This window comes from Sorex fumeus, unplaced genomic scaffold (assembly GCF_029834395.1).
Source record: "Sorex fumeus unplaced genomic scaffold, SorFum_2.1 ptg000100l, whole genome shotgun sequence".
Classification (NCBI taxonomy): domain Eukaryota; kingdom Metazoa; phylum Chordata; class Mammalia; order Eulipotyphla; family Soricidae; genus Sorex; species Sorex fumeus.
Genome location: NW_026606157.1, coordinates 11,530,442 through 11,558,042, shown reverse-complemented (window position 1 = coordinate 11,558,042; position 27,601 = coordinate 11,530,442). Strand labels below are relative to the sequence as shown.

The 27,601-nt window shown below is 50.4% G+C and overlaps 1 protein-coding gene across 1 annotated transcript in view; it reads right to left on the bottom strand.

Annotated features, from left to right (window-relative positions):
• The window catches only part of CCDC91 (coiled-coil domain containing 91), a 210,508-nt gene that overhangs the window by 127,202 nt on the left and 55,705 nt on the right, over positions 1-27,601 (bottom strand). The window contains exons 5-6 of the mRNA XM_056134580.1: positions 26,758-26,961; positions 25,532-25,636 (exon numbers count right to left, since the gene is read on the bottom strand). Of these exons, the coding sequence (XP_055990555.1) occupies positions 25,532-25,636; positions 26,758-26,961 (309 nt within the window). The remainder of the gene's footprint in view (positions 1-25,531; positions 25,637-26,757; positions 26,962-27,601) is intronic.

The window sequence follows — 27,601 nt, the reverse complement described above, 5'->3', positions numbered from 1 at the left end:
AACAGACACGACCACGTTCCACTTTCTCAAGCCCAGCGTCAAGTCTTCAACCCCGCACTGTCAGACTGACGAGAAATCGTACGGGGGGAAAATAACAAATGGCAAAAATGAGAGTCACGGGTGGTTTGGATCTTAGCTGTCATACTGTTAAAAGTATTTCTGAGGGTCAGGGAGGCAGGACAACGGTAAGGAGCTTGTCCGGCACATGGCTGACCCAGGTTCCATCCCTGACACCACTGTGGCCCCCTGGCCACCAGCAAGCGTGATCCTGAGCACAGAGCCAGGAGTCAGCCCTGAGCAGAGCCGGGTGAGGCTCAGAGACAAACACAAGGTATGAATTACGTTTAAAAATACAGGGAAATGGAAAAAAGTGTATAGGATTGAAATTTTACCAAAGAACTGGACTTCATGTTGAGAAGATGAACAACTAGTAACTCACTAAGAAGACCAGTAGATGAAAAAATAACAAGGAGACAAAATGATAAAAACCCAGAGTGGGGCATAAAGATAAGCACAAAGGTCACTGTCTTTAAAAAAATAAATTCACTCCTGGGAATATCTCCCAGAGAGGCAAAAAGGTACAGTCGAAGCGACATCTGCAATTGTCTGCTCATTGCGGCACTCTTTACGATAGCCAGAATCTGGAAAAAACCTGAGTGCCCGAGAACAGGTGACTGGTTAAAGAAACTTTGGTACATCTACATGATGGAGTACAGTGTAGCTGTGAGAAAAGACGAAGTCACGAAATTTACATACAAGTTGTACTACATGGAAAGTATCATGTTAAGCGAAATGAGTCAGAAAGAGAGGGATAGACAGAGAAAGATTGCATTCATCTGGGGAACATAAAGTAACAAAATAGGAGACTAATACCCAAGAATAGCCGAGATAAGTACCAGGAGCTTTACTCCATGGCTTGGAGGCCAACCACACATGCTAGGGGGAAAGGGAGCTCAGAGAGAGAAGGGAGCACCAAGTAAAGGGTGTTGGGAGGATCCTCCCAGGATGGGAGAAGCATGCAGAAGGTAGACTATAGACTAAACATGATTGTCACCCATTGCCTCTTTTGCAAACCACAACACCCAATAAGAGAGAGAGAGCAGGGTGGGATGGGGGGGATGGGGGGTGGGAGGGATACTGGATCCGTGATGGTGGGAAATGGGCGCTGGTGGAGGGATGGGTATTTGATCACTGTATAATTGAAACCCAAGCACAACAATGTGTAAGTCTGCAACTGTACCTCATGATGTCTCACTATTAAAAATTTTTTTAAAAATTCAAATAAAAGGTGAAACAATAAGGAGCTGGAGAGATGGCACAGCAGGTAGGGCGTTTGCCTTGCACGCGGCCGACCCGGGTTCGATTCCCAGCATCCCATATGGTCCCTTGAGCACGGCCAGGAGTAATTCCCGGGTGAATGAGCCAGGAGTAACCCCTGTGCATCGCCGGGTGTGACCCAAAAAGCAAAAATAAATACATAAATAAATAAAGACCAGTCCTTTACTCAGAAACCTTTAAAAAAAAAAGTGAAACAATAAAATGTGGCAAAATACTTCCGCAATCTCCAGACTGCGGGAGCCTGTGGACCTGCCCTTGGGCCCAGGAAGCCCCAGGACATGGGAGCTACGGTTCTCTCAGTGACTCAGGGGCGCTACATGGTCCCCGTGGCTGGACTGACACCTGGAACAGGACGGGGGGAAACAGCAGGGTCTCAGTTCTGCCCCTGAAAACCTCCATGAAAACCTGATATCTAAACAGGAGGAACTAGACCTACACCAGCCTGTTCTGCTGAAACACCATCATAGGGCACCAGAAATATTCAGAATATTCAGAAATATTTAGAATCTTAGTGGCGCCTTTGTGCAAGATGACCGACCAAGTATTAGTACTCAGATATACAGCGATCTGAAGCTTAACAGTGAGCACCCACAAGCCTCGAAGGACAACGGGAAACAACAGAATCCAGTTTACTAGCGGGTAGGGGCTAAAGTCCAGGCAAGGCCTTGGGCTCAGCAAGATTCTCCCCTGGAGATGAAGAGGACGACAAGTCAACTCATGCGATGGCCGTGGAATTAAGCAACGGCTAGAGGAAAAGTACGACCCACCCAAAAAAGAGGTGACTCGGAGTGTGAAAGGACCAAGCACATGGAATGGAAGGCACTGAAGATTCTAGCAGCAAGCCCCAGTAACAGAGTCGTGCATGTGGAGAGCCCTTGGGCGCACGAGGAGACAGAACACAAGCCAACCACAAAAACAAAGCGCAAACAAGTCGAAGGTGGGAAGAGAATTGAAGATTTTTTAATGAATAACAGCAAGAGGAATGATCGCTGAGTTATAATAGGAATACCAAAGGAAAGCAAGAATGACTGGTGGAAGAAATAACTGAGACCCCCTAGTATCTGGGGGCAGCTTCTGCACAGACCCAAGAGGCCCAAAGAGTAACAAGCACAACAGACCCAAGCAGAACACCAAGATACACAGGAATCAAAATAGCACAAGCAAGAGACAGGACGAAAGAAATGAAGCATTGAGAGAAAATAAGAACATCAGGTGTGGGTAAAATAACGTAAGAACACAAAGATCTCTCATAGGATACTATACAAGCAAGGATAGAATGGAATGAAATACTCAAAGTAACGAATAAGAAAAAACTCGCAACCAAGAGTCCAGTACCCTGCAAAGCTGTCATTTAGATTTGAGGGCGGGATGAAAACCTTCTCAAACAAGAACTATTGACGTTAGGCCAACCCTGCAAGAATTACTGAAAGTCTGCCAATAAAAAGACAATTACAAAAATAACTCACACACAGTGGCAACACAGCCCTTTATCCCATTAATCTCTCTGAGTGTCAGTGGACTAAATTTCCTTTTCAAAAACTATGGAATGGCTGGATCAGGAAACAAAATCCCTTACTAGCTACAGAAAACACACCTAAATTCACAAGATAAATACAGGCTCATAGGAAAAGGATGAAAAACATACAAACCAATGGTAGACTTAAAAAAAAATGGCTGGGACAGGCATACTTACATCAGACCAAACAGTACTCAATCTAAACAAAGTAGAGACAAGGATGAAAGCAATTAGCTAAGGGGAAAGAGATCACGCAGTACTAATCTTGTCAGCACATCCGCTTAGATGCACAAGTGAAGGGGTGGCAACGTCTATGGAGATTCTGGGCTTCACATACCTAAAGAATCATATTGATGGAAACACCAGCAGTGGGGGGCTTCAACACTGCACTAGACAGAACTCAGAAAGCATTCAAGAGAATAGAATGGAACGAAATGAGGAGAGAGAAGAACTGGGACTAATACGCAGGGCCCTCCGCCTAGAACATACATCAATGTACAGGTACAAAAATCATAACAAAGCACCCTCCCAGGCTACAAGGCCACGACAGCAGAAATGAACCACAAGTGTGTGCTTTCTCTCTCCCTCCCTCCTTCCTCCCCTCTTTCCCTCCCTCTTTCCCCTCTCTCTCTCTCTTTCCTTTCCCCATCAACTCTAAAAAAATAAATAAAAAGGAAATTAACCACAAAAAGGATAGTTTGGGAAAACTATCCAAAACTTGGACACTGAACAAAATGCTGCTAAATTGCAAGCGGATCAAAGGGGAAATCAAGGAAGAAATAAAAAGATCCCTCAAAACTAATGAGAATGAATAAACAAGCTATCAGACTCTATAAGATACCTCAAAAACTGTACTAAAGGGGAAATTCAGAGCAATGTAGGCCTACATTCAAAAATTAAAAAAGAGCATATGCCACAAACAAGTGGTACTTACAGGGACGCAAAGATGGCTAAACACACACCAGTCAACATTACATACCACATCAATAAAAGATAAAAATCATATGATCTATCAACTGATGGAGAGAAAACATTCAACAAGAAAAAAAAAAGCCATCCATGATAAAGACCTGCGACAACAAAGGGGTGGAAGAATCAAAGAAACTTTCCTTGCAAGCCCACAAACATCATACTCAAAAGTGAAACATTGAAAGCCTTCCCTCTAAAATCAGGCATAAGGGAAGGTTTCCCAGTTACCTCAGCTACTCAGTATAATATTAGAAATCTCTGACAAAGCAATTAGGCAAGAAAGAGTTATTAAGGGCACTGACAGAAAAGAAGAAGTCAAGCTCTTACTATTTGTGGATGATATGAGACGATACTTAAGTCCCAAGACTCTCCAAAAAAGTTACTAGAAACAATAGATTTATATAATAAAGTGGCAAGGGAAAAAATACACAAAAAACCCATAGCTTTTCTATACACTGTCACTGGGGGGTCACTGTCCTCCCGTTGTTCATCAATTTGCTCGAGCGGGCCCAGTAACATCTCCATTGGAGACTTTGTTGTTACTGTGTCTGGCATATCGAATACGTCACGGGGAGCTTGCCACGCTCTGCTGTGCGGGCGAGACACTCTCGGTAGCTTGCCGGGCTCTCTGAGAGGGGCGGAGAAACTGAACTCGGGTCGGCCATGTTGTAGGGCGTTTGCCTTGCACGCAGTCAACATGGCAGACCCGAGTTCGATTCCTCCACCCCTCTCGGAGAGCCCGGCAAGCTTCTCTATACACAAACAATGAAAAAGAGAGAACTTTAAAACACAATCCTGTTCACAATTCTGTCACCGGAAATCATGTATTAGTGTAAAATGTCTATCACAAAAACTACAAACATTACTAAAAGAAAGAACAATATGACACAAGGAAATGAAAACACATCCTGTATTCAAGGATCAAAATGGCAATACTGCCCAAAGCATTATACAGATTCAAAGTGGTTCCTATAAGTATACCCATGACATCTTTCAAAGAAATAGATAAAACACTCCTGAAATTTACATGGAATAATAACCCAACCCTGAAGCCTGTAGAGCCAAAGCAATCCTAGGGGAATCAAAACTAGATAGGAGGCGTTGTTTTACCCAACTTCCAATGGCACTATAAAGCTATAGCGATTAAAACAGCATGGCAGCTGAATAAGGACAGACTCTCAAAGCAATTAAAGAGTTGGGAATCCAGAGGCAGATCATCAGGTATGTGGACAGTTAAGCTTCAGTAAAAGACCAAAAATTATGAACTAGAGCAAGGAAAACCTCTTCAACAAGTGGTGCTGGGAAAACTGGTCAGGCCACATGCAAAAACAAAAAAAGGCAGACCCTTGCTAAGACCAGGCACAAAGCCCAATCAATAATGATTAAAGGCAGATACTCTACCTGAATCCAAACTCACACTGAGGAAAGCACAGGCAGACTGCACAGAGGGTCTTTAAGGAAGCAACACCTCTGGCCTCGCAAGTGGACGCAAAGAGAAACAACAAACATGACTCCGTTAAACTAAGAAGTTTCTGCATCTCAAAGGAAACAATGAGCAGAATACGGGACACCCCACAGACTGGGAGAAAATACTGGCCTAGCACTCATCGGATAAAGGCTTAGCATCCAAGATTCATTAAAGCACTAGTAGAACTTTATAAGAAAAAATTCCAATCCCATGAAAAAATAGGAGGAAAAAATGAACAGAAACTTCCTCAAAGAATGGCCCTCAGGCACATGAAAAATGCTCTGAGGAATGCAAAAGAGTAAAATATCAACTCACATCACGAAGACTTGCATACATTGAAAAAAGAAAATAAAACAGTGCTGATGTGGAGGCCGGGGAAGTGGGTCCCTCATTCACTGCCTGTGGGAATGCTGACTAGCTCAGCATTTCTGATAAATAATATGGATGCTCCTCAGAAAACTAAGAACTGATCTTCTATATGATCCAGCACTTCCCCTTCTCAGAATAAAACCCCAAGGGCCCAAAAACACAATGCAGGGAATACATTTGCATTCCTACACTGCAGCCCTAGTCACAACAGCCAAATTCTGGAAGCAACTCGGTTGCCCAGGAACAGCTGACTGAGTATAAAAACTATGGCGCACAGACACAATGGAACACTACTTGGCAGTAAGGGAAAAAATTAAGCCACGCAACTTACTGCTACGTGGAGAGATCTGGAGAGCATTATAAGGCCGAGTGAAGCCAGTCAGCGTGAGGGACGGCCACAGGATGACCTCTCAGGGAGAGAACAGAGCCAGAACTTACAACCAACCTATCCGCAAAACAATCCCATTCCAACTGACCCCAGGGAGAGCTTTCCTTCAAAATGTCAGACGCAAAAAACTTCCTTAGAGAGGGAAGAAGCAGGAATAACGTTTTCCCCTTAAATAAGATGACAGGATTTCTAAACAAGGAAAGAAGGAAAAGATAAGCTGTTCTGAGGAGTTGGGCTTCCAGAGGAGAGCACCGAGCGCTGGGCAGCCCCCAAGTCTATTCACGGTCCCTGAGTTCAGAGAGACCCAGCCCCGACGTCCCAACATCCCCAGGACTCCTGGCGCATATCCAGGCCAGGCTGGGGTAACTGAGCATGCCCTGATTTCCCCACCCCCACAGCCGTTCGGGGAGAGGCGCCTCCCAGTGAGGGAAGCCCTGAAACAGTCATTTGGAAGCTGCGCTTGGCCAAGCAGTGGTGTTGAGTCAGGCGTCTCTGAGAGCCACACGCCAACCAAGTCCCCCCGCATGGCCGCCCCAGTCACGATCTCTTGCAAAAATGACTAAGTCTCCACAGGCCGCACGGCGAGCAGCGGATCAGACGGGACTGGCCCTAGCAAACACACCTGCTGGCGGTGTAGACGGAACCCACCAGCTGCCTCGGAGGTGCACCCGAGAGAGAAACGATCAGCAACGCTCCTGAGATTCCCACCACTGGTCTCCTAACGGGAAAGGAAAGTGCGACTCAGGGCATGCATTAAGATTTATGCCAAGAATGTGTTTCGAGTCCAACTGCCTGGCGCAAGTCGGTACTTATTTCTCACTTCATATTACTGGCGGTGCTGACAAACCAGGAACAACCCACTGCTGATTATACGTAAGAAACTCATCCATGCTAATAACGGGGTCCTCTGTCATCTCATGGCGTCAGGCCAACAGCTGGTGGCTCCGTGTGGAATGAACCAGCACAGAGCCCTGAGACACGGAGAGGAGACGGGGAGGCGGGCGGGCGGGCAGGGGAGCACGGCCGAGGGCCACGCAGTCGCCCTGCCCACCTGGGAAGGCACCTGCTTCTCCCTTCCCAGATCCTTTGGCCGAGAGTCGCTTGACAATCAGGCCGAACAGAATCAGCAAGTAGTGCCGGGCGGAGAGGCTCTCCAGCAGGCTTCACCCACTCTCTGCAGCCACAAGAGCACATTCCTTCCACAACAACTAATCAACGAGATTGGACACGGCAGCCATAAACACCTCCGGATATTCCCAACGGAAATTTGCAGGGCAGGGCAACAAAATAAGATAGTAGGATCCCGTCCAAGCCATGCAACGCAAGATGGTGACTATAATTGACCGCCCAACACCAAAGTCTCAAGAATCCAGTCCACCAAGGCAACCTCGTGGTGAAGGTCACTCGGACAGGCAGGGAGGGGCAGAACCCGCTTGTTCCGGCGGCGCTGTCCAGAGGACAGAGATGACCCTCTCCGGGACGAGCAGAACTGGGTGCCGTCCGGCAGTGGCAGGTGGCAGTAGCCCCTGCCCCGTGACCACGCGTGATGCCTCCACCCCACCATCGTCCTAAGCTTCAGTTTTTCTTTGTAACCAGAGAATCCTTCAAAATCACATTGACTCAGTCACGTGTGGAAATAAAGGGGGTTTTATTTTTGCCACAGTTAAACTAAGCCCAGCACGAACAGCCTGAGTCAGAGAGCTCCAGCTCTCGAAAGCCCTTCAGAGGACAAATTTGCATCTCTGGTCTGACCCCAGCGGGCTGCCCTGATGCACGCACGGATCTCTCCAGCACGTGGCACCCGAAGCCATCGGTCGGCTTGGTGCTCTCCTCCCCATCAGAAACCAGAGCAACACATTCCAGGTAACAGAACAAGCTTCTTCCGGATGGTTCCTAACAGGTCCAACAAACGTGACTCGCAGGACCCCAACTGGCTCTCACTGGCACGAAGGACCAAACGTTTCTCTACGCTCACTGCCAACGCCCAGATACAAGAGGGACATGTTGGCGTCTAAGTCACAACTGCAAGGACAAGGATGGTACCTGAGGCCCAGGGGAAAAAAGCCAATGGGTCCCTTGAGCGGGCGGGAGGCCCGGCACCCACCTCTACCAGTGGGGCCAGGCAACCCCCCCTACTAGCGAGGCAGGGTGTCCTCCCTCTACCAGCGGGGCCAGGCGACCCCCCCCACCCGCCACAGTCTCTTGGCCCCAAGGGCGGCCCCTGCGTTCCCAGCTCATGTACTAATCGCCTGTCTGCTCCGTCAGCGTCACCTCAGGATCTGTGCCAGAAGGAAAGGCAGAAACTCTTTCCCGTGCCCGATTTAAAGGAAATGACTAGTTGTCTCTGGGAGTACCAGAGCAGCAGACACCCAGAGCGCCGCCAGGCAAGGCCCCCTCAGATGCCAGGGCCCTGGGCCCGCTCCAGGCAGGCGTCTGTCCAACAGGTAAAAAAAAATAATCTGCGATTTTTAACCCACCAAGTTTGTCCTTGTTTGGAAGGGCAGTTTCCTTGGACCCGCTCTGCCCAGGAGACTCGGCACGCAGGCACGGGGAGTTATTCCGGGAATGGCAACACAAGCCTTGGTGCTCGCGTCCTGCCGAACCATCGGTCCTGTTGTTGGTCTCACGGGTCTCGCTTTCCAACAGGACGTTGGTGGCTTATCCGGACCTCAATGCAGCCGTGCGGCGGGTGTTTGGAACGGACGGAGATGACCCAGTGCCAGGACGGGGTAGGAGCCGGGGGCTCCCCCTGGGCAGAGCAGAGCCCACAGCAGCCACCACTCGGCTTCCAGGTTCCCTCGGAGGGGAACGGGCGATGGCCCAGCCCACTCAGAGTTCCTGGGTGGGAGACAGGGGGAAGAGACCAGAACGGAAAGGAAACCGCCCCCTCCCCCCACCTCGGGGGTATCACAAAGACCCAAAAATAACGCTGGCATCACCGAAGCGGTGAGGTGTCAGGCCCATAAGATAAGGATTATGAGCTAAACGAAGAGGTTTCAAAGCCCAAACAAAGGGTGCTTGGGGCTTTGGGATGTTGGCAGAAGGGCCGTGAGCTGGCTGTGGCCCCCAGGCACCTCTGGGTATGACCCAAAAAGCCAAAAGAGAAGAGCCGAAGAGTAAAGTTAAGCCAACAGTCCAGAAAGGGCGGGAAAGCAGAGAAAGGGAGAGACACAATCAGACCCTCACTGGATCCAGAATTCAAAAAAATCAATGTTTCACAGAAGAGAAAACAGACACGATTTACCCAAGTACAGGGGCACCACGTGTGTCGTCAAGAATGACGCAGGGGCTTCCCCAGGTGGCCAGGACTCCCCCACGGTGGACGACAGGGCCCAGGGGACACAGACCCCACAGCAGGGCTGCCTGCCCGCCAAAGCCAGCAATCTGTACCTGGGCCAACTGCAACTTGATATCACACACTATTTTTATGTCAACTGAGTGTCATTTTTTAAGCACTGGAAGCACTGTCTTCCCATTGTTCATTGGTTTGCTTGAGCGGACCCAGTAACGTCTCTGTTATGAGACTTGTTACTGTGTTTGGCATATCAATATGTCACGGGGAGCTTGCCAGGCTTTGCCATGCGGGCGAGATACTCCCGGTAGCTTGCCGGGCTCTCGGAGAGGGGCGGAGGAATTGAACTCGGCTTGGCGGGACTGGCAGCTTGCAAAGCAAACGCCCTACTGCTGTGCTATCGCTAAAAATGAAAAAAAGTTTTTTTATAATCCTCTGAAAGCTACAGGTCCCCCTGGCTACTATTCCAGGATTACACTGAGCCCTGGGTCCCAGGACCGCACGCACAACGAAGGCTCCTGTCCTCTCTCGCACAAGCCAAGGGCACAGATAAGTGTTTCCTAAACGCTGACTAGGGGTGGGGGTCCTGAAAGGAACCATCTCTTCCGTACGGAGACCTGGACTTTCCCAGATGCCCAAAGGAACTGACAAGCTCGGAGAATTCTAGGAAAATGAGATTCAACATATAAAAAGCACTTGGATCGAGGTGGCAAATACCAGGATTCCTCCTCCGTCTCTGGGCCCCCCTTTGGGGGGTGAGGGGGCTGTGGGAGGCAGACTCCAAGGCCACAGGCATACAAATCAGGGGCTCTGGCCTGTTACCTCCCAAGCCCCACTTCACTTCTGATTTTAATTTATGTGTCAGTTTTAAGTATCAGAAGAAATTATTTGTGACTTGTAAAATATGAATTACATCTCTCGTGCTAAATTAGATTTCAGTCTCTCCAATATTGGCAAAAGTCGCTGGGCAGCAGGCAAAGGCCTTCCCTTCCTCGGGGAAAAGTAGGCCAGTGTCTCTGACATTAAACACATTCACAATCTACCGGAAAAAAAAAAAGAGACATGGCTCTTAGTAATCAAATCCTCCCAGCAACGCAATCTCCATTTCTGGAAAAGTTGCTTGATAGGATGAGGAAAAAAATATTCTACAACTCCTTACCCCATTATAAAAACGTGTCTCACAGTTCTGAGAGGGAGGTATCGACTCTCCAGACTTCACACAGAAAATAACACAGATGAAAAGTAACTTTCCCCCCGGCCCCTCCTCGGGATGTGACAGCGTTTCATTTGCAATGAGGTCTTCAGTTAAGGATATGGGGAACGGGTAAGTTGTATCCCGTGGGCGATTGATAGTATAGAAAGAGAATTATCTGGACACACGAAATACTCGCCAGGAAGAGAAGCCCCCGCACACTTGTTACTGCCCATAGCAGGCGCCGTGGACGTTGGGGCTCAGGCGGATTCTTGGCATCAAAGACCCTTGACTCCCCGTGATTACCTTCAAGACTACGCCACAAACCGAAAGGAAATCAGTAAAATTAGCCATTTCAAATTGGAGACAACTGGCCCGAAGAACGACTGACAACCCAAGGCTTATCAGGGACACAGACGAGCTACCAGTGATCTGGAAAATGACTTTTGCAGATCACCCAGATGAAACACACCACTCACACAAAAAAAAAGGTTTCTAAAGGAAAAATTCATTTGAATAAATGCACTGAATCAGAACTTACCAAATTTTAGATGAGAAAAAATTTTCCTGTGCGGCATTTTTGCAAGGAAATGGCCTTTTTGCCTTTCTTTTTCATCTTTGAGGCGAATCAACAATGAATGACCTTCCTTCGGCTCCCAAGGCTCAAATCTGAGAACAGATCAACAGATCTCCACCCCACCCCCACCCAAGTCCCACAAGAGTCAGGAATTTAAGTCTCCAGGGGCCGGAGCGATAGCACAGCGGGGAGGGCATTTGCCTTGCACAAGGCCAACCCAAGTTTGATTTCCAGGAGTAACCCCTGCGCTCACCAGGTGTGACCAAAACTCAAATAATAATAATAATGGTGATAATAATAATAATGGGCTGGAGCAATAGCACAGCGTGTAGAGCGTTTGCCTTGCACGCGGCAGACCCAGGTTCGATTCCTTCGCCCCTCTCGGAGAGCCTGGCAAGCAGAGTATCTCGCCCGCATGGCAAAGCCTGGCAAGCTCCCCATGATGTATTCGATATGCCAAAAAACAGTAACAACAAGTCTCACCACAATTTGTTGTGAGACATTACTGGTGCCCGCTCGAGCAAATCGATGAACAATGGGAGGACAGTGCTATCAGTGCTAATAATAATAATAATTTGCTCGAGCTCGATAATAATAATAATAATAAATAAATAAATAAATAAAGAGTTGCTGATGGACTAACCGCACCTCTGTGAGACGGGAGCTGAACACGAAAGGTTCGCGCGGGATGAGGAAGGAGCATCCAGGGCCTTGAGGCGGCCTGGACAGCAACAGCACCGGGCAGCAGGGAAGGGTGGTGCCGGGGTCCCCCCCACTATGGCCTCTTCTCTTGGGCCCTTGCCCACACCCCCCAGGCCGGTGCACCCGCTCCACGAGAGCAGAGCCTGCAGAAGGTGCTAGAAGATGCTGGAGGCCGGCCCAGAGGACACCCACCCGGGCCCACCACACACTCTCCCCGCTAGCTGCCCCCACTGGCTCACCACACACCAGCAGGCGCCCACCCCCTGGGGCCCCGCCCGGCTCAGCACTGCCCTGCTGGGCCTCAGCAGGACCCCGCGAATGAGCCCACCCCATTCTGGGCCAGTCGACACATAAGCAAGAGAAGCCCCTCCGCCTGCCTTTCCCCCCACCCCCACCCCCGGGTGCGGCCAGAGGCCAGGGGCAAGGGCAGAGATGCCCTGGGCAGAGCAGGGCCTGGAGGCTTCCATCAGGGATTCCCCAGGACTGGGGCTCACGTGGTCAGGAGCAAACCGACTCAGTGGCTGCCGGGGGAGAAAGAAATTATTAGAACTGTCATGGTTCTCCTGACTTAGAAGATTCAGGACCTCATCAAGTGAAGAAGCCCCCGTACGAATAGCACAGAGAGAAAACACCCACCGCCCATCTACAGAGGGTGAACTCTGAGGCAGACAAAGCACCTGCAGGACTTAGCCAAACACCAAGCAGCCGTCAGGGAAGGAGTCGATCGCTGGACTGACGCTTCCTCAAGACACGAAGACGGCCAACAGGAAGGGCGACAAGTCAAAGGGCCCTTCAGCATTTCTCCTCGGAGAAACGGACTCAGGAGCAAAGAGACACCACGACACACCAGCACGACATATGTGATGCACATCAGAGAGAGGAGACGCACCCCTGCTGGCGGGGCGGAGGGAGGGGGATGGTCCCTGTGGGTGGGGGACACAGAGATTCTCACGAATGAACAACTGAGCTTCCACTGGACGTGGAGTCTGACCTCTTGGCAGCTACACACGGGTCCCCAGAAAGTGTTCTGGAAAGATGCTAGCTGCCACAGCTCACGGCAGCACCAAACTCTGGCAACAAGCAAGGATCCCCGAACAGACGGCTGCACAAAGGACCTGAGGTCAAGATCCACCAGGATCCAGCAGGAATGGGAGGCAATGACCTCCCCACATGCAGGGACACAAAGAAACACCACAGGGAACAAACAGCCGATGCCCGAAGCCATCAGTCCCTGAGGTGTCGGGAGAGCCGCACCTGCCAAGGCCGCACTGCCCAGAGTGTTGTACAGGGCCTAATCAGAAGGGAAGGGGAAAAGGAAAGAGGAAGGTCACGACCTGGAACTGCGGACCCCCAAGGACTGAACCCTCCCCGTCTTAGGGAAGGGATCAGAGCATGGTTAACCTTACTTATTTAGGTGTTATTTATCTCCAAGGTTAGATTTATTTTAGAATCTAAAATAAATCTCTCATTTTTAATATCCTTTAAAACACAGTTTTTTTTTATTGCATCACTCTGACAGAGTTATAAGCTTTCATGTTTGGGTTACAACCACACAATGATCAAACCCCCATCCCTCCACCAGAGCACATTCCCTATCACCAATATCCCCCGTATGCCCCCCTTTCCCACCCTCCCCCTGCCTCCACGGCAGACACGATTCCCCATAATCTCTCTTTACTTTTGGGCATTTTATGGTTTGCAATACAGACCCTGAGAGGTTATCCTGTTTGGTCCTTTATCTACTTTCTGCACACATCTCCCATCCCGACCAGTTCCTCCTCCAGCCATCTTTTTCTTAGTGATCCCTTCTCTCATCCAGCTGCCTTCTCCCCTTTGCTCAGGAGGCAGGCTTCCAGCTATGGAGCAATCTATCTGTCCCGCGTATAAAACACATTTCTTTTTAAAAAAAAATTTTTAACGTAGAAAAACGCCATAAACTGTTGATACAATTCTAGAATTAAACTTGATTCGGTCAACAAAGCTCCGATATTAAAATCATTAAGTATTTAAAAACTCAACAGTTCTGTGAAAATTGTTACATCTGATCACGGGCTGCTTAGCCCGTGTCTAAGAATTCATTCCACCGTTTGTGATTAAATGAACCATCTGCTCTTGTTTCTGCTGAGTTTAGTCAGCTTCCATGTTACTCTCCCATCTCCTAAGGTGCTCCTCCTGGAATTTCGGTCTTGAGCAATCTGGGGGTGCAGGGGCAGCGGCTGGGGCTGGTAGGGGTGGAGTGAGAAGGGTGTAGGGTGGGAGGGCGCCCACCCCAAGCCCAGCGTTCCCAGCCCAGCAGCAGGCACCTGAAATCATCCCCAGCTGGGCATCTCTGCAGAGGACATCCGTGAAGCCACGGAGCAGAGCCCTTGGCGTGGGGTGCGGGTGGGTACTGGCCCACTGCCCCGAGGGGGCCAGCGAGTCTGACCCATTCCTAACACAAAATGAAACCAGGAAGAAAGTTCTTCTCTGACACTAAGAAATCTATTCCCCAAGGGGCGGGACTTCAAAGGGCAGCTTTTACACACGATCTCAGAGGTATTAGACTAATAAAAACTAACTTCTGATTCACCAGGATGAACGCTGGGCTCTCGTTTTCTCTCTCACGCTTGTTAAACAGATACATCCGGAGATATAAAATCATGCCAGAACAGCTTCCTGGGGCTGGAGAGATAGGCTAGCAGGTCGAGGGCTTTCCTGCATGCGGCCAACCTGGGTTTGATCCAAGGCATCCCCTCTGAGCACCGCCTGACCGAGCACAGAGCCAGGAGTCACCCCGAGCATTGCTGGGTGTGGCCCAAAAACCAAAATTTAAAAACCAGCCTATTGCTCTCCTCACTGTGGTACTCCAGCAGCTTTCCAAAAATAGACGGATTTGTTATGGCTTTCATCTCCATCCTATCCTGCAAAACAAGTATCAAAACATGATATTTCAAGATCTGTAGCCCTTCCAGGTCGCCTTAAAACGATTTTCCAGAAGAGCTGAGGGCCAAAGCCACCGGGGCGTCTCCGTTCTCACAGAAGGCGACCCTCTCTCGGGTCTTCGACCCTTCCTCGTCCCTCTGTCCGGTCCTTTCCCTGGCCTGACTTGGCCTCACATGAACCTCTACCTCTCCTGGCAGCAAATAACCAGGCCCGGACGTCCCCTGAGCTCACTGACAACTCGTCAGCCAGAGCCTGGAGCTGAGGGTATTAAACCCATCTCTGGGCCGGGAGGTGGTCTCCGGCCTGCAGTTCATCTGCTCTGATAGGACCAAGATGAAGTAAATACAAGGGGGGAGTCTGCAGAGAGCCCCTCCCCCCCCCACACACACACTATTTCCTGGCCGTCTTAATTCCCAGATCACAGCTGACGGATGCCTTGACTCGAGGCTCAATTGAAGAGACCAAACCCATCCCAGCCTGGAAACGTGGATGGTTTTGCTAAAATTAAGAAGGGGCAAGGATGAAGGTGAATACCCCTGAGTGGTGACTAACTCTCCCTCCTGAAGACTTTCTCCCCAGAGGGGCCTTCAGGGAAAGGCCAAGCTCAGAGCCTCACCGCGGGCCAATGCACATGCGTGCACTGTCCACTGCACGAGCACTGCCCCGCCCCGTAGCTCCTGCCCCACTCAACGGGCACCAGGGTAAGCAAAGCCAACGCCAGCTTAGACCCAGCAGGCTTTTGTGCTGGCCAACAGAAGGAAGGATTTGGTGGAAATGCATAACAAAGACTCTGAAGTGAATTAAAATGAAAGAAAGTCAACCAAAGGACAGAGACTCGACTCCAACCCAAACACCTTTGCTGCAATGATACTTTCACAAAGTCACTGGCCCTGAGTGTCGGGCACTGAATTATTATTTGCAAAACAGGGAACTGAATCATATTTTAACTTGCTTGTTATTTCGGGAAAACTTCTTTATTTTCCACTCAATACCCTATGCAGAGTCCAGGTATGAGAATGTGTTTTTATTTTTTCTTTTTTGAGACAATCAAGTTTATGAGGTGCATGGGAAATGATGGAATCCAGTTTTTTTTTTTCTTATTTCTTTTCCAGTGTCTGGAGTTTATCACTCGCCTCTGTCTTCAAAGGCACCAGCTGAGAGAATATTTTCTATTTTAAGCATCTCTTGCAAACAAAATGGTCCTGTGGAGCTGTGCAGCCTACAGAGGAAGGCTGAGAGGGTATTGCTTGAGAGATCATTACCTCATTTATAAGCCGAAAGGGAAATGTCCTGACACCTCCTTTCCTTCCTAGAGGGAAACTCCAGACAAGGTGGCCCGCCTGCCCTCAGCATGCACAGAAGAAGTGGACACAGTCGATGTGGCCTGGGGGGCCGGCTCCCACTCACACCTGTACTCACCCCGCTGTCCACCATGGAGCCTGTCCTCGGGCTCAAGGCTCATGCCACTGGCCCTGCTGGACACACCCCCCTGGGGAGCAGACGCCAAGGGCAGCCCCAGGTCTTCTGCCCAGTGAAGGTGACCAAGAACCAAACTGACGGATCTATGCCCAGCGGTCTGAAATGTCCGTCTGACTCTCCCTAAGCTGACAGTCCGGCCTCTCCAGACCTTGACCTTGACTTTCCAACTGTCCGTCATGCCTCTCCAGGCTGCACTCAGAGCCACGGGCCGTATGGAGCCCCCCACGCTGTCGCACATGCCCACGACAGCCCCACCTTGGCCCAGAAGCGGGGTCCCCCCGTGGGTCTGTGCCCCCGCCAGCAGCTCACACGCAACGCGAGGGCCCGCAGCTGGCTGTCCACGGGCAGTGCCAGGCTCTGGCCACCAGCACGCAGACGGGCAACGGGCACAAGACACGCGGGCACAGCCTGAAGAACCGGCCCAAATCCCCAGCAACAGAATCACCCAAGGGTCCAAGGCACAACGTGCCGGGACCAGACCTGGGCGGATCCCAGCCACAGTGGCCGCTCCCGTCCAGCCCATCCTTCTCACTCGGCCGCGGGAGCCCTTCCCAGGCTTGACCGACCATCGGGGCCTGCCCCCAACTCCTCCCCACGTCCTCGACTGGCGCAGACCTTCTGCCCAAACTGCCCTCTCTGCCCGACCCTCCTGCGTGACCTCCAGCCACTGGGCCGCCTGACTGTGAACACCCACGTGCCCACCTCTGTCCACAGGATGGGGCCAGCACTGGGCTGCGAGTTCGGGCAGGCCACATCCACTGTGTCTCGGGCCGCAGGGACCGATTCTCTCGTGAGCCCCTGCCCATGCCGAGACCCTCGGAGACTCTGGCTCCAAATACCCCACCTTGGGGCTGTGGGGGCCAGAACCAATAACACTCCAGGAGCAACACAACTTCGCCAGAGGAACTGAGACACAGAGGGAGCGTCTCTCCAGGAATCTGCTGGGGGAGGAAGAGCCACGGAACACAGAAACCACGGGAAGCAGACCGCAGCTGCCGGGAGATGCTCTCCAAGGGGCCGCGACAGGAGCGAACAGGCAGGCCAGGGGCAGCAGAGCCCACTCCCCTCTGGGCCGGCTGCACAGACCCTTCTCCAAGGCTCCACAAGGCACCACTTTCCGCCCGGGGAAGTTCCCTTGCCGAGTCTGAAGCCAAAGACCCACAGCCACGCCAGCAGCGACCGTGTGGGCGCCCGGCTCCATCCCCCCGGCCACGCGCTCCGGAGACGCAGACGGGCCCGTGAGTTACCTAATAGAGCACACGGACCTCGGGATAATTTGCTTCAGACCCATTTTTCCATTTACTGCTGAGGTCTGTGGCTTTGTTCTAGAATGGCTGAGGTCAGGGTTTGACCTCAGATAAGTAGGGAAATACAGTAAATACATCCCTGGAGACTGTAAACTGGAGTGTTCAAAAAATAACAGGCTTGCCTCACCACGGGCTTAGCCACAGCCTAAGTCCAGGCTTCCTATTTCGTGGCCATACCATTACGCTCACAAACGCGCGTGCGCGCGCGCACACACACACACACACACACACACACACACAGAGCTCAAAAACATTTACTAGGCATACACACACAAAAAAATCTGCGTAGACTTTAAGAATTTTCCTTGGGTGCTACATAATCTCTGAAGAAGACAGACACACCCCAACTGTGACAAATGTCATTAGTGAGCGTCCAGAGTGACTAACATCCCAACTGACTGCATGTGCAACACTGAGTGTGTTCCGGCGAAGCACTGAGAATACTCTTCAAGGATTCATGAGCCATCCAATGTTTCCTGTTGGCTTTTCAGCCACACGCCACAGTGCTCAGGGCTTGCTCCTGGCTCTGGACTCAGAGAATCTCCCCTGCTGGGTTCAGTGGACCATGCAGGGTGCCAGGAAGCAAACCCAGGCCAGCCATGTGCGAGGCAGGTGCTCTCTCCAGCCCCAGGACCATCGAACTTTCTAAGAGAACATGGCTCTGAAACCCTAGGGTCACATTAGAAGAACTTGGTACCAAATTTAGCAGAGACTCGGGATCCATTTGTAAATTTTTTTTTCAGGACATTTCTTTCACGAGATTAATTCATTTCTATTCAGGAACTGTTTCTAAACTTTAAAATAAGGGGAAAAAAAAAGATTTTCCATTGTCCTAAAACATTCGAACTAGTTAACTAACTAGAATTTACTTGGCTTCTTATTTAAACACTACATTTACAAGCTCTAAATGTGCTGTAATATAACAAATCATTACCAGATATCTAAGTAGCCGGAACACGATGAATCATTTACCTACTGAAATCAAGTGTTACCATGTGTACTTCATCACGACTCATGCTAAGATCTCTGAAACTGCATCTGGAGCGGTGTTTCCCAATGCCGGTGAGTTGATGTGGGGTAAGACCCCGATGTCTTAGACAGGAGGGCCCAGCAGACCCGCCCTGTCCCCCTCCCCCCCCAGCTCTGAGGGAGGGGACGTCGCGGTCACTGCAGCCGGCAGCAGCGGCTGAAGCGCAGGTTCTTCCAAGGACTTCAAGCTGGCAGCTCAGACGTGGTTTCCTGAACCGGGCTCATGTCTGCAGTTACCATTCGAGTGAGCAGAGAGGGATGAGAAGAGACACCAAATGCCTTCAAGTATGTGAACCAACATGGAAAGGTTCTGAAGTTAGACTTGTATCGTGAGCTCTGAAAACTCTCCCCAATATCATCAGTTTTTTGTCTAAAAACTGTCAAATTGTCTAATTTCAAGTCATGGAGCGACAGCACAGCGGGTAGGGTGGTTGCCTTGCACGCGGCCAACCCAGCCGACCCAAATTTGATTCCTCCAGCCCTCTCGGAGAGCCCGGCAAGCTACCAAGAGTATCTCGCCCGCACGGCAGAGCCTGGCAAGCTCCCCGTGACGTATTCGATATGCCAGACACTAACAACAAGTCTCACAATGGAGATGTTACTGGGCCTGCGCGAGCAAATCGATGAACAACGGGAGGACAGTGACAGTGACATTTTTTAATTGGTTAGAACAATGCCAGGTAGTTTTTTTTCCCCTATTTAACGCTGTCTATTGGGTTGAGGGTATAAAATGGCTGCAGGGCGCTTTGTGCCAGTCCCGCCTCCCACAGACCTGCCCGCACTTGCCTGCCCAAGTGCCCTAAGTCACTACGGGGACTGGGGCAGTGGCCACTCAGAGAGAGGAAACACAGCAGACACCACCCCAGCAGATCAGAGCTAGGAAAGGACACCAGAACACGAGGACAAGCTACAGGACAGAAATCTGAATTAGAAACACTCAAGTGAACGAATGAAGCAGCTCAGGAAATTGTTAAACAGGATAAATCACATCAAAAAAGATGATAAAATAGCCAGAATCTGGAAGAAAACCTGAGTGCCTGAGAACAGATGACTGGTTAAAGAAACTTTGGTACATCTACACAATGGAGTACTATGCAGCTGTTAGAAAAGACGAAGTCGTGAAATTCACATACAAGTGGTACTACATGGAAAGGATCATGCAAAGCGAAATGAGTCAGAAAGAGAGGGACAGACAGACATAGAAAGACTGCATTCATCTGGGGAACATAAAGTAACAAAAGAAGAGACTAACAGCCAAGAATAGCCGAGATAAGTACCAGGAGGTTCACTCCATGGCTTGGAGGCCAGCCGCACGTGCTAGGGGAAAAGGCAGCTCAGATAGAGAAGGGAGCACCAAATAAAGGGTGTTGGGAGGATCCTCCCAGGATGGGAGATGCATGATGAGTAGACTGCAGACCGAACATGATTGCCACTCAATGCAAACCACAGCACCCAAAAGGAGAGAGAGAACAAAAGGGAATGCCTTGCCACAGAGGCAGGAGGGGATGGGGGGAATGGGGGATGGGAGGGTTACTGGGATCCGTGGTGGTGGAGAATGGGCACTGGTGAAGGGATGAGTATTTGATCATTGTATAATCAAAACCCAAGCACAAAAATTTGTAAGTCTACAACTTTACCTCATGGTGTTTCACTAATAAAAATTAGAAAAAAATAGACGATAAACTAAGAATAAAAGGGGGCCCTATTCTGGATGGGTCTCACTCCATGTGGCTGAGTCTGGGCCTGGACAAGGGGGGGCCGGGATGCGCACCAGACACTGTCCATCTGATCATGGCAAATCTCTGGTGAGGTTCTGAGTGCCTCTGTTTGTTCTGTTTTGTTCCAGAAGGGGCTAAGGCCAAATAAATTTGGGACTCTCTGACCTAAAACATAGTGATGCTATTATGAAGCACATAATCTCAATAATAATTTTAAAAAAATTAAATCAGCACATGGTGATTATTTGTTCACAGGAATAAGAACTAGGTGTCTCAGGCACAGAAACGAGGAATTGGGCTTTCATTCCATTCCTTCATTAAAAATTTAAATGTAATTTTAAAAATTACATGTAATTTCAATGTCTGACGCAACTGAAGACATTATTTAACTAACGTGGGATAGTACCTAAGCCTCTTTAAACAGTCCCCCCTGGAGATCCGAATGGAAGCTGGGACGGAGGCCGGCCGCTTCGAAATTCAAAGTCAGAGCAATGAAGGAAAACAGTGAAAACCAGGAAATTGGTGGAGACGACCGTCTAAAGCGATACACCACACTCTGCCATGAAAGTCTAACTTCTTAAAATGTTAAATTGATCCATTAAGTAACATACCCCCAAAATGTTCTTTCACTACAAACACGGTCAGCTTCTTTGGCATTTTCAGATGATGGAGCTGATAGCCCGGAGGCTGACAACGCCTCTTGTTCTCCTACACCTCGACAGAGAAACCCCCGTAGCAACATTGAGACTGGATTTGGTCACCGACTCAATTCGCTTTGGTGTGAGAAAGAAGCTTCTGGGGTCCCTGCGCCCGCTTCCTGCGCTGAGCTGTGAGGAGGGAGGGTCTCAGCATGTCCGTGAGACGCGGGTGGGAACAGGGCGCTGGAGCACAGCTCTGGGACAAGCTGACTCCCGCTCGTTCCCGCTCTCCTCCCGCTGCTCCGCTGGGCTAAGAGAAGCAGCCAGTGGAGCAGACGAGGGCTCATCCCTCACTCTCCCCACACCACAGCAGCCGGTCCTCACAAGGCAAAGCGAAAGCCACAGAGCACCTCTCACCGAGGCCTTCCACAGGAGACCAAAGACAGACTGAGATCCTGTTTTAAAGAGGACACGGAAACACTGGCACCAGTGACACTTATTTAAATAACACGGCTTACAGAGAATGTGTGAGGGAACACAGGTTCCCTGAGGCCTGAGAGGTTAGTTCCTCTCGGTCCCATCATGAGCACTTTGCAATGAACACCCTCATGAGGCACTGCAAGGGGCATCGGCATCCAGAAGACCAGGTCCAGCCTCCATGAGCACATGCAGTGTCCCCAGGCCAGCCTCCATGAGCGCATGCAGTGTCCCTGGGCCAACCTCCATGAGCGCATGCAGTGTCCCCAGGCCAGTCTCCCTAAGCGCGTGCAGTGTCCCCGGGCCAGCCTCCATGAGCGCGTGCAGTGTCCCTGGGCCAGCCTCCATGAGCGCATGCAGTGTCCCCAGGCCAGTTTCCATGAGTGCATGCAGTGTCCCTGGATCAGCCTCCCTGAGTGCGTACAGTGTCCCTGGGCCAGTCTCCCTGAGCGCATATAGTGTCCCCAGACCAGCCTCTCTGAGCTCGTGCAGTGTCCCTGAACCAGCCTCTCTGAGCGCATGCAATGTCCCCAGGCCAGCCTCCCTGAGCGTGTGCAGTGTCCCTGGGCCAGCCTCCCTGAGCATATGCAGTGTCCCCAGGCAGCCCAGCTCCCAGCACTGACAGCAGCCAGGGAGACACGACAGCCAACTGGTGGCTCAGGGCAAAAAGCCAAGGCACGTGGAGGGAGACCAAGTTCCTACACTCCGAGGAGAGGGACGTAGCCTTGGCCGAGTCCACACAGCATGATACACACAGTGGGACCCTTCTCAGCCTAGGGCGGGCTGACAGAGAGGGGGGAGGTGGGGGGAAGGTAGGGGAGGGAGAGTCAGCCCCCCTGCCCGCCTGCTTCCTTGGAAGTTGCCTGCCCGCATCCCTCCTGCCCCTCAGCCCTTACGATGTGAAACAGGGCCCCAGAAAGGCCCTCAGTCCCCACTTAGGACCCTCTGGACACACTCAACCCTGACCGCTGTACACCCACTACGTGCAGGTCGACAAAACTGAAACCTCAACGTCCTGAATGTGAAGATCACGTGGAAATAGTTGTGACTTTCATGAATAGGTTGGAATTTTTTATTTTCTATTTTGAACTGCTCACATTTCCCATTCCAAATACTAGAATTCTAGGAACACAATAAGCGCCTCGACCTGTGTAAGGAGGAAGGTCTCGGCCAGTGGGGTCTCCAGTTGAGCCTGTAGGGTCTCTTCGTGTGCCTGAGTGTTTACGTGATGCGTCAGAAAGGCAAGCACCAGTGTGTTCCCCGCCACTGTAGACAGTGGGAAAGGAGGCTTCTATGTTGTAGAACCACAAATATTGTCACAGCCAAAGGGAAAGAATACGGATAAATATGTGGACCTTCAAACACCCAAGGGACAAGAGGCAGATCACAAACTCAAGCGAGAAACAGAAGGTGTCTGACTTAAAACCGCTTTTATCCTACTTCTTACTGCCTCAATCCAGCATTCTCTGGTCTCCTTTGACACCGAGAAAGTAGATACATCCCTCCCTCTGTGCCAGCTGGGAAGAGACCACATCACAGAATAAGGGTCAGAGGGGAAAGCCGTGGGGGGAAGCCGAGGCTCGTGGCGTCTGAGCAGGGCAGTCACTGCCCGCGGAAGCCCGTGGACACGCGTGCACGGGGCCTTGAGGGGAGGAGGGAATGAGAGTTCCAGGGGCCCAGACAGCGACCACTCTGCCCTCCTCAACTTGAAGGATCCCACGCGCTGTTTAGGTTATATTTTTCCTCAACCAGGGTAGTTACTTCAAGTTACTTGAAGATAGGTAAAGGTAAAGGTCCTCCTGTTGATCATCGATTTGCTCGAGCGGGCCCAGTAACGTCTCCATTGGAGACTTCGTTGTTACTGTGTCTGGCATATCGAATACGTCACGGGGAGCTTGCCAGGCTCTGCCATGCGGGCGAGATACTCTCGGTAGCTTGCCGGGCTCTCCGAGAGGGGCGGAGGAATCGAACTCGGGTTGGCCATGTTGGCTGCGTGCAAGGCAAACGCTCTACCGCTGTGCTATCGCTAACCGAAAGGTTGGTGGTTCGAGCCCACCCAGGGACGAGGCGAAACTTTGGGGCTGGAGCGATACTTGAAGATGGAAATGGATTTTCCACCAGTTAAAACTTCCTTCCCACTGACCTTCCAAGACGATCTTAGGGACTTTCCTCAGTAAGTACAGCTCAAAGACCCCAACGTTACTTTCAAGCAAACACAGAACCTACGAGAAGACAGAGAAGACAAGGAGCCGCCCCCCCCCCCCACCCCAGCCCTCAGTTCTCTCTCAGCCTCAGGAGAGGCCACTGGACATGACAGAGCAAGCAGGGCCACAGCAGGAGACAACCGACAAGACACATCCCCCAGGAAGGCCCCAGCCCATGGGGGGGGGGGGGGGAGGGCGGGGGGATGTCACTGCACACCCAGCTCCTGTGCAGACTGGAGACGGAGGCCAGCCTTCACCCCGTGGGCAAGGAGATGCTCGTGACTGCCCTCCACAGGCGGGTCAGTGAGCAGCAGGTCACCTGGGGCACTTTCGGGGATGGGGGGGGGGGGGGGCCCAGCGTCCCTCCCCTTCCTTCCCAAAGTCTGAAGCCACTTCCTGGGTGCCAGGAGGTTTGCAGGGAAGAGGAAACGAGTGCTGAGGATGAGCACGTGGACTCGGGAACACACCAGGGTCTCCACCACTCGGGCAGGAAGGCAACAGAGCCGACAGCCCCTGAAGCCGCAACCCCTCCCCCGAAACAGGCAGCGGGGCTGGAACGGGGTCCAGGCAAGGGTGCGGTGAGCTGGCATGAGTCATGCCAGGAGTAGTCACATCAAGTTACTTGAAGATGGAAATGGATTTTCCACCGGTTAAAACTTCCTTCCCACTGACCTTCCGAGAGGATCTCAGGGACTTTCCTCAGTAAGTACAGCTCAAAGACCCCGACCTTAGGGTCACAGGCCACTGAAGCACAAGGTCTGACCACATCCAGATGCCACCAACGGAGCAGATCATTCTGACCGCAAAGAATTAGGAAGGTGTTAAACTTAATATGGAAAAGCCATGAAGAGAGGAAAATCAACACCGAGGCCCCAGCACTGTTGGGAAATGACCTGGCCAGGCTTGTACAGCAACCTCTACAACCACGCCAGCCCAGCGAGTACGGGCTCCAGAGAGAGTGCAGGGGTGACCAGCACCGACCGGCCTGGCCTGCAGCTCAATCCACTGCCATCCCCGGCAACACGGGCCCCCAAGCACAGGGATGGGAACAGCCCCCGAGAGCCACCCGGTGTGGCCCAGAAACAAAAAAATGAAACAAACAAAAACCCACAACAAGTGATCGTGAATATGCAAGAACACGGAAATAAGCGTTTCAGCAACGAAATGTAAGAACGATCACAGGCGAATCTTAGAAGAGGAAAAGCAGAGTAAGAAAAAATGCAACATATAATTTGCTTCCTAGCAGAATGGAGAGACGGAAGAAAGATACAGTGAACAAGACGATGAGCAACAGAAATTTCCACCTGAACGAGAGAGACAGAGACTGAACAAAAATGCCCAGAGCAAGGACGCGGGCCCTGCGCTGAGTCGCCTGGCTCAGGGGTGGTGCCACGGCAGAGGGTGACGGGCATGCCCGGCTAGGACGGTCCTTCCCCCCATGGTAGGAAATGCGGAGCTGTTCCTCCTGGTCTGAGGGAGACCGTCGCGAAGCTCCCTGGGAGGCCAGAGCCACAGCAGGGCGAGAAAAGCCCCTGCCTCCACGCAGCCCATCCGGGTCTGATCCCCAAACACCCCCCGGGGTGGTCCCCAGCTCCGACTGCGGGAAGGGAGTGCTCGCGTTCCAAACAAGCCACGAGGGAGGTTACAGATCGGTTTGGAATTGACAGGATCCAAAACTCTTTCCAAATATCAAAATCCGAAAATCAGAATGTTCAATTCCACTTTATCTATCAGAGAATTTTTTTTTCTCTCAAACTGAGTCAGTTTCCTGACCAACGGCTCCTATAGGCTCCTTCTTTCCGATGGCATTTATCACTGACTTCGTCAGTTCATCGATGATTAATATGGTGGAGCACCTGAGTCTCGACTCAAACAAATGCTTATTGAGCACTGAATAAAATCGTATTGCGCGTTTAAACCAGAAGGTCTAAATGTTGCTGCTTTACCTGCAGTTCTTTGTATCTATCTTGGAAGGAAACGGCCTCTTGCTCTTTCTCCTTAAGGAAATCTTTTTCTAGGACACCGTGCTTTTCCAGCAATGATTCTACATCCTGAAAGAAAATTTCAAGCATAAACAGTTCATGGCCAAGGGAACAAAATATTCATATTTTAGATATTTCTATTTTATAACAGTTTATGTAATATATAATAGGCAACTGTTTCTACAATATCTAATAGTATAATATAATGGAATAAAATATTTATATTTTATAATAGTTAATGGAATAGCATATTTTTTATTCGGTGAACATACCAGAAAATACTTAGTAAGGAAAAACCACATCGAAGTACAGGGTAAAGTCTAACAATTTACAGGCTGCATTTCTCACTCATTTCCACGTGGTTATCAGATGCTAACACTAAAGTGATTTTCTCTAATAAATGAGTCAGGGCATCTAGCTACCTGCAATCACTACACTCTTCCCTTCTCTGCACCTTCCAGAGACATAAGCAAGAGCCACCTGTGACAGCAGCCACGCTCCCCGGGGACCCACCGTGCTCTGAGCACAGGCCCCTGGGCCCAGCCAGTGTTGACAACTGCCAACTGCAGAAGAAAAAAAAAAAAAAGACATGCTCGCTCTCCGAGGTAAGGAAAAGCGAAGAGATCCAGCTACACGCGGACAGAGCTTTAAAATCACGCTGAGTGGCAGATTTCTTATTGCAAGTTGTCTTATTTAAGTCCACATAAATTGAACTTAAACCTCCAAGGCAAAGGGTACCATCTTCTTCCGCGAACGAGCTGTAACTGGGAGGTAGAATTCGACCAAATTCTCAACCTAAGAAGGCAGGCATTCCATTTCTGTCTTCCTGTTCCATCTTGCTGCCAAGATCTGACTCAGGGCCACATGCACAGGAAGCTTCTCCCTGCCACGGAGCGAGATCCCTGCCACTCTGCCAGATCCCTGCCATGGAGCTCAATCCCTGCCATGGATCTAGATCCCTACCACTGAGCTCGATCCCTGCCACTCATCTAGATCCCTGCCACGAGCTAGATCCCTACCATTCAGCTAGATCCTTTCCACTTAGCTAGATTTCTACCACAGAACTAGATCCCTTCTGCTCAGCCAGATCCCTTCCACGGGCCTCGATCCCTGCCACAGAGCGAGATCCCCTCCACTGATCTGGATCCCCAGCCCAACAATTTTTTTCCCCAAGGCGAGCGCAAACATACCTTTTTAATTCTCAGTTTTTCTTCTTCAGAAACTTTGAGTTTCATTTCCAGGCTGGAGATCTTCTGTTGCAGCTGTGCGTTTGAGGCGTTGACCCCAGGGTCCTCAGAGCCGTCCCCGAGAGCGATCGCGCCATTACTTTTCTCATCAGTCAGACCCAGTGGAAAAAGTGAGATGTCCAGATGAGTGTGTGTTGACTGCTGCATCTAAACCACATTTTGAAAAATACACAAGGGGGGAAGTTTACACTGTGCCAGTCATGAAAACATCCAAGGGTACCAGAAACCACATTTGAAAATAGGGTTGCAGCAAAGGGTCTGTGATTGTTTCACCCTTTAAAGTAAATCACCCAAAGACCTCAAACTGCTACAACAACCTGATTCTTGCAGGAAAAATATAAAATTTCCTCTAAACTGTAGAGTGTCTAAAGCATTTCTCATTCTTGCAAGCATTCAGAAACATTTTCTCACCCTTGAAAGTATACAGCTAAGTATGCTGATACTCACCAGTTTTCATTTATACACACACCCACAGTGTATATATATATATATATATATATATATATATATATATATATTGCTTTTTGGGTCACACCCTGCAATGCTCAGGGGTTACTCCTGGCTCTGCACTCAGGAATTATACCTGGCCGTGCTCGGGGGACCCTATGGGATGCTGGGAATCGAACCTGGGTCGGCCGCATGCAAGGCAAATGTCCTACCCACTGTGCTATCGCTCCAGCCCCACCCACAGTATATTTTAAGTTTCAAATAAGAACCTGAAGTGTACCAATACTCCAAATTTGATCACCACTTCCTCATAAACACAACAGGTGATCCAAGGGGTCAA